The 8,068-nt window shown below is 35.4% G+C and overlaps 2 protein-coding genes across 2 annotated transcripts; both read left to right on the plus strand.

Moving 5' to 3' along the window:
- On the plus strand, positions 1-1,628 carry LOC102598334 (thaumatin-like protein). The gene is made up of 3 exons (XM_006341470.2): positions 1-256; positions 334-705; positions 1,121-1,628. The coding sequence occupies exons 1-3, from the start codon at positions 187-189 to the stop codon at positions 1,420-1,422; spliced, it is 744 nt and encodes a 247-aa protein (XP_006341532.1). The 5' UTR covers positions 1-186; the 3' UTR covers positions 1,423-1,628.
- A 1,951-nt stretch (positions 1,629-3,579) lies between these two features.
- LOC102598679 (pentatricopeptide repeat-containing protein At3g18020) lies at positions 3,580-6,509 on the plus strand. Its single transcript, XM_006341471.2, has one exon. It carries the CDS (start codon positions 3,934-3,936, stop codon positions 5,974-5,976), a length of 2,043 nt encoding a protein of 680 aa, XP_006341533.1. The 5' UTR covers positions 3,580-3,933; the 3' UTR covers positions 5,977-6,509.
- The last annotated feature ends 1,559 nt before the right edge of the window (positions 6,510-8,068 follow it).

Genomic DNA, 8,068 nt, shown 5'->3' on the forward strand with positions numbered 1-8,068 from the left:
TCTCTCCCAATTTTGTTCATTCTCAGTATCCAAAGTAACCCTACATTTTAGTATACCTCCATTTTTCTCTGTTTCTTACTTATTGCTTTTTCTATAAAAAGCCCATTTCTATTTGCCATTACCTAGCTGGTGTACACACTTCTTACTAGCATTTTGCTGCATCCAGCTTTCTCCATAATTTCAGCCATGGCAGATCGATTTCTCACACTCTTTCTAGTTTTGGCCTTTTTCACCATCTTTGCTTCCCACATTTCAGGTACACACTCATTTCCTGCACGAATAGCTATTTGTCTGCTTTAATTTTTCTTACTAATGCTAGTGTTTTTGGTTCAGTTTCAGCTACAACAATGACATTGTTCAACAAATGTAGCCACCCGGTGTGGCCAGGGATCCAGCCAAGTGCAGGTAAGCCGATTCTGGCTCGTGGAGGGTTTAAGCTTCCGCCGAATAAGGCATACAGACTTAGTATGCCGGTTGGATGGTCCGGTAGAGTTTGGGGCCGTCATGGATGCGCTTTTGATGCTACTGGCCGTGGACGCTGTGCAACTGGGGACTGTGGTGGTTCACTTTTTTGTAATGGAATTGGTGGAACCCCTCCGGCTACACTCGCTGAGATTACTCTGGGCAATGAACAGGATTTCTACGATGTGAGTCTCGTAGATGGTTACAATCTCGCCATTTCTGTAACTCCAGTCAGAGGCAAAGGTGAAAATCATGCCTAAAAATATTTAAATGACTTATTTGTCCTTGATTAGTTCTTCGATACTTCTTTTTTTTCTTCAAGTTCTCAGTTTCTTAGCAGGGTTAATTTCGTCATTATGTAAATTATCACCCCTTTCCCTTTTCTTTTCTCGAGTATTAGGCTGATAGTTTTAGATCAAACAATATTAATAGCTCCGTTCCGTTAGTTGATTAGATGAATTTTCACCTAATCAGTGGGAGTTCGTAGTTCTAGATCTACACTTGTATGACTGGATCGGGGTTTTTGATTTTGCCTTTACAGTAGCAACAAAAATCCACTTTAGATTACCAATGCGAATACCGAATATCAAATTTCTGGCATTGAAGATTTACCCTTTAAAATTACTTGATAGTTTTTTTTTTCTGTCTGTTTTGACAGGGAAATGCAGCTATGCTGGATGTGTGAGTGACTTGAATACAATGTGTCCAGCAGGTCTACAAGTTCGTTCTCATGACAAGAGTCAAGTGGTGGCTTGCAAGAGTGCATGTTCAGCTTTCAATTCACCAAGATATTGTTGCACAGGAACTTTTGGTAACCCACAAACTTGCAAGCCAACAGCTTACTCAAGGATATTCAAAACTGCTTGCCCCAAAGCTTATTCATATGCTTACGATGATCCCACTAGTATTTCCACTTGCACTGGTAGCAGCTACGTCCTCACTTTCTGTCCTCACCATTAATCTTTGTCTTCTTTTTCACTGTCATCAGATCAAATCAAATATATAGTACTCCTGATTTTTGTCTTTCATCTTATCTCTCTAGGTTAGATTCCTAGCCTGCGTTTATCTTAATTACTTCTGGTATTTTGTATTATAATGATCACCATTAGTATTATTGTCACTAGTGGTGGACCTTTTTAATTAATTGGGATTTAGTTATTATGTCTTAAGTTGTGATATATTGCAGCAATTATTCTAGACAATTTTAGTCTTGGTAGTTGCAGAATAATTTTACTCACAATTATTTTTGAGATTTAAACGAATTAAGCCTTTGACCAACACTTTTCGATCGTAGAGCAACGGTTGTATAAAATTATCTATTAACAATAATTAAATTTGAAAATAAGCAACTTGAAAGATTGCCGAAAATTTACCTAAATGTACATCTTATTTTATCATAATCTCTAAAATTTCTTATCATTTAACAAAATTTCTAAATTTTACTCACATACGTCACTCTACTTTCTTTGATACATCTCTATCCCTTCTTGGATATATTCATCTCTTTTCGGATACATCCTTCACCCATGTATCCATATTTCTATTGGTGTATTTGGAAGTCTAGTGATGTATTCGAATATCCTATCCCCTCTTTGATATGTCTCTCTCCCCTCGAATACATTTGTCACCTATATATCCGATTGTCAGTTGATGTATTTAGAAAGTTTAGTGATGTATGCGAAATTCATAAATTTTAAGTAATTATGAAAAATATAAGAAAATAATATAATTAACTCTTACGCTATGAAATTTACGCAAGTTATACGATTAATTACTACGTTGGATTTAGTACTCCTATTGATGAACAGTGGAAAAAGGTAAGTCGTATTTTGCAGAGGAATCTTTGTAACGTGTCATGTTGGACAGAGGTAAAAGACAGAAAAATATTTCAAATTGAGTTATTTCATTTTAACAAATCAACATGTCTCTGCTTTCGTTGTTTATTTCATTTTTAACAACTTTTTATTTTTCTAACTTTATTACTCAAAAACTTTTCTATCTATTTCTTGTTCGACAATTGTATTTCATTGGACTCACATTATGCACGGATTCAATTTTGGTCTTAAGAAATCATTCTAACTGCATGCGGTCGTTTTGCTAATTTTTTCCTTTTGCTTCTCACGCTATAATGAACACTAATTTTGGGTCTCGATTAATTTGAATTCTCTCATAATGTTTAACTTTGAGGGATAAGACATTTTCAACCATGTGACTTCATATCCAAAATTCAAACTCAATATTTTTAATAAGAAAAAAAGAATATTTGTTTGTGACCTTGTATAATTTTGCCAAAAGTGTTACACCAATGATAGAAATTAGAATCGTTTTGTTGCTTTCTTTATTGGTTTAGATCACGATTTGAAATTTATCATAAATAATGTGAGAAAATATTAGATCACGATCTAAAATGTATAAAGTTAAACGATACATAAGCAAATATTAGACCTGAAGGTCTGAAAATATAATCGTTTAAGGGCTATATTTATATAACTTTTAAAAATAAGGAAAATATCTCAATAATTACATAGAGACATTGGTTAAAATCTAAATCAGCCATATTGTGGCATGAAAAGTGATGGATACGCGTTTCGAATAAAAGGTGAATCCTGTGCCTTTAGTAGAAAAAAACTGTTATCCATCATTTTAAAAGTTTTTCCCTTCCTATTGCTTGACATAAAATCTCTTTCATAATTCATTTCGTTCATTTTTAGTTGTCATAATTTTTTTCTTAAAGTCAAATGACAATAACTTTGCTTAATATTTTATGGTATATATATATTTTAATCATATTGATACACTTACAATTTATAGTTTTTTTTCGTATGAGCATGGGCCGACCTCATGGCCCAAACTATGAACCAACAAGGTTCATTTATATCTGAAGTAACTCTGTTGGGCTGCCAGTATGCATAGCACTTCATATTTGTAGCCATAACCAATTGAGGCTTTTCAACATTACCTTAGCCTTAAATTACCATAAGTGCAAATTTGAGGACGTTGGTCTACATTTTTCAATACAAAAAGTGAGTAATGTAGCTTATTGTTGGATTTTTTTTCATTTTTGTAAAACATATTATCAATGTCTTCGATATTTCACAAAAGATATTTGAGAGACAAGAGATGCTTGATATAACTTCACACAAAATGTCGGAAGTTTGCCCTCAAAAGGCAAATATCAAAAGTTTTGTTTGCTTTCGAAATGTTTGAAGTTAGACTTTGACAAGCTAAATTTTAAACGGATACCTAAGTTGTTTTAATGGCTAAAACTTACAAAATTTTACAAAGTTCATCACTCGACTATCTTTGCATTTCCCTCTTTATTTTCTTAAAATCATTTGAACAACTACTGAAAATTCACTTTTTTTCCTTCTTCCCACCATAAGCGATGTATCGATCAATTGAGCAATTCGCTCATTTCTTTTCTCCAATTCAAATTCACAACAATCCAATCAATGCATTTCTACTGTAATAATGCATTTTTGCAAATTTCCATTTCTGATACCTCTGCAAAACTCTGCTAAAACTTTCACTTCATCTCTTTCCCTCTTCTCTACCTTTGAGTTCCATTTAACCAATCAACAAAGCTTTGAAGGACAAGAATTTGACAGAGCTTACTGGACCAGACGAATTCATAAGCTTTGTGCTATTGATGGAAATGTAGATGAAGCTCTTCGACTCCTTGATGGGCTTCGACTTCAGGGTTATCATCCTGACTCTCTCAATCTCAGCAGCATTGTTCACGCTCTCTGTGATTCCCATCGATTTTCCGAAGCCCACCAGCGATTTCTTCTCGCCGTTTCTTCCCAGTCAACTGTCCCTGACGAGCGAACCTGCAATGTCCTTATTGCTCGCTTGCTTTACGCAGCTACTCCGCAAGAATCTGTGCGTGTTATTTCCGCTTTGTTCTACCAGAAGCCCCAGTTTGTGCCTTCGTTAATGAATTACAACCGTCTAATCCATCAGCTCTGTACTTTAGAAAGAAATAGAGATGCCCATCAGCTGTTTGTTGATATGAGAAAGAGAGGGCATTCTCCTAATGCTGTTTCGTATACTACTTTGATCTGTGGGTATTGCGGGGTTGGCGAGGTTCGGGAAGCTGAGAAGCTGTTTGCTGAAATGTCTGAGTGCGGAGTGATACCTAATGCACTCACTTATAGTGCTTTGATTCGGGGGATTCTTCGAAAGAGGGGCATTGACCATGGAAAACAACTGATTGGGAAGCTTTGGAGTGTGATGCGCACTGAAGAGGATATGCATATAAACAATGCAGCATTCTGCAACGTGATCAATTGCTTGTGTAGGGAAGGGTTCTTCCATGAAGTATTTAATATTGTTGAAGATATGCCTCAGGGTAAAAGTGTGTTTCAGGATTTTGTATATGCACAAATGATAGATTCTCTTTGTAGATTTGGGAGGTATAATGGGGCTGCTAGGATAGTTTATATAATGAGAAAACGAGGATTTGATCCAAGCTTAGTGTCATATAATACAATTGTACATGGTCTCGTCAAGGAAGGCGATTGTTTCAGGGCATATCAGTTGTTGGAGGAAGGCATTCAATTTGGCTACTTGCCATCAGAATTTACTTACAAGTTATTGGTAGAAGGTTTGTGTCATGTAAATGATCTTGTTAAGGCCAAGGAAATTGTCAATATGATGTTAAATAAGAAAGACAATGACAAAACAAGGATATATAATATATATCTCAGAGCTCTTTGTGTTGTTGACAACCCAACTGAGCTTTTAAATGTCCTTGTCACCATGCTTCAAACTCAATGTCAACCAGATGTGATCACCCTGAATACTGTTATTAATGGCTTCTGCAAAATGGGAAGAATTGAAGAGGCTCAAAAGGTTTTCAAAGATATGATGATGGAGAAGTTTTGTGCCCCTGATGGTGTGACGTTCACAACTGTTATTAGTGGGTTTTTAAAACTCGGGAGGGTTGAAGAAGCTCTTGAGTTATTGCATAGAGTTATGCCTGAAAAAGGTTTAAAGCCCAATGTTGTAACATATAATGCAGTTATCCAGGGGTTATTTAAGTTACATCGGATAGATGAAGCTATGGAGGTCTTCCATAGCATGTTAAGTGGTGGCATTGTTGCTGATTGCACGACGTATACTGTTATTATCGATGGGTTGTTTGAATCCAACAAAGTTGATGAAGCCAAAAGTTTCTGGAACGATGTTGTTTGGCCCTCAAAAGTTCATGACAGTTACATATATGCAGCCATTCTCAAGGGGCTTTGTCGCTCTGGTAAACTGCATGATGCTTGTGATTTCTTATATGAATTAGTAGATTGTGGGGTTCCTCTTTGTGTCATCAATTACAACATTGTTATTAATGGTGCTTGCACATTGGGCTGGAAGAGAGAAGCTTATCAGATTCTTGGTGAAATGAGAAAGAATGGACTAGAACCTGATTCTGTAACATGGAGAATTCTGGATAAATTGCATGGCAATGTGGAAAAACAGTTCTGCAAGGATTCGACATGCAATCAAGTGGGGGTTTAAGAGAAGCCGGTCGTTGAAAAATTTTGGTCTTAAATAAAGAGTGAAGTGACTAAGTTAAAAAGCGTGAGGGCAGCGGTTCTCTCAGTTGTCATAGAATGAACCCTATGTATGTTTTCATGATAGTTGGATGTCTTTGATGGTAAAATCAGTAGGTGATATTGCTTCTGCTACATATCTAACGTTGGAAATACGGATGGAGGAAGCATTGGACTCCGACCAGTTATACAAAATCATAATTGGTTAACAGGAGATTCAACATTTACAGGTAGCCAGGTAAAAAGAAAGAAACTGCAACATAACTATGAATAAGTCAGAGAAGTTTTCAGAAGGCAGTTCATCATTTTAGATGAATGTACTTTCTTGTGTAATATCTCTTCTATTTATTACTCATAGCTTCCGTGATTTTTTTAAAATTTAGATATTCATCTCATTTAACTCAATAATGAGATTTATTCACTTCTGTCTGAATGTACTATTTCTGTAATGGTCAAGCAAACTTTTGATGTTTCATTATCTGAGAATTACTTCGTTCAGTTTTTAGTTTGTTACTGCCTTGCTGAATGCATCACCCTGCCTTCAATATTTTATTTATGGATATTCAATTGAATAGAGAGCTATTATTCTTCTCACATCGAATTTGCAAATTTGTCATGTCAATACTTTTGACGTTTTACGTTGAAGAACTTATGCTCCAAGTTGATCTAAGCACCCAGCATTCCTATACCTTGAAGCTTCCGTCACTTTCCTCAGCTAAATAGAGAGGTATGCATTGAGACTAAGACCGTTCTTCATTTATATTAAAGTTGCTTCTTTTATAAAAGCCGTAACTAGCTGTTTTGAGGTGCTGAACATGAACAAGTAGCTTTACGATGCATCACTGAGTTAGTGCAGTTTTATAATAGCAGGTACGTTGGTGGAGATCCTGGATTTCCCCTCCTTAAGTTTCCTCTTTGACATCAAGATAGTTTATCAGCCTGAGGTCTCCCCTTTTTAAAATTTTGCAGTAAAGCTTTATTTTCAGGTCTGCAAGTGAAGGAATAATCTGCAGGAGAATTACAAAAGGAGGAGAAATTAAATTGCTACAGCTGTTTTACAAACTTTTCGACTGAAGAAATCTGGTAAGTAGCTGTAATCTTCATTCTTAATTTGCACCTTAGAGGCTTACATTCAGATTCTGTTTTTCATTATTTCTGTCAAATGGTTAACTAATTCCTTGACTCATACAACGTATGTTCTTTGGAAAGATTTCATGTTAGTTGCATACATATGTGGTTCATTGAACCATCTTCTGATCTTCAAGACTTCTACTTTCTGAATGGAACCTCCCTAGAGATGCTATACAGACCAGACCATAAATGCCCATTGCTTCACTGTGGCAGTAGCCTGTTTCTATGCTTCAATCAATTTACATGGTTGAGATAAGCGCATAACGTCTAACATGATAACTTAGGAACATACCAAAATTTAATTTGTTACATAATAGGACATTCAGATCACACTCAAGGATGTGGAATTACTGCATCAACAGAATTTAATTGATTCTATGGGATTTTGCTTTTACAGCTCTTGTTTTGAGTCATGGCAGGTCATAGGAAGCTCAACACTGTTCTACAAGTTTTCATCTTGGTTTATTTTTATGAACACAGACCACTTATTTCCAACAATTTACTCTCAACTAAACACAGTTCAACAAGTAATCTTTATTTTTGTGATATGTTGTTTAGTAGTTTTTCCATAACATAGAATGTTGGGGAAAATGACAAAATGGTCCCTTGTTTTTGATAGTAGATTCAAAGTAGCCCCTTAAGTATCAATTGAATAGATTTGATCGTTTAAAATTTGCTGAAAGTGAACACTTTTAGTCTCCATTAAATAATTACCCATCTCGATTGTTAAATTTAGAGCAACTTTCACATATAGCAAACACAAAATTCATATTTGTATGCTATAGCAAAGCTTGCATAATTGTGCTCCATAGCAAATATAAATATGTATATTTCGCTATACATATACAAAAGAAAACAGTTGTATAATCTGCTTTGGTATACATATACAAAAAGATCAATTGTATAAAGTGAGAGAGGCGAGTGAG

Source organism: Solanum tuberosum, unplaced genomic scaffold (assembly GCF_000226075.1).
Source record: "Solanum tuberosum cultivar DM 1-3 516 R44 unplaced genomic scaffold, SolTub_3.0 scf00026, whole genome shotgun sequence".
Classification (NCBI taxonomy): Eukaryota; Viridiplantae; Streptophyta; class Magnoliopsida; order Solanales; family Solanaceae; genus Solanum; species Solanum tuberosum.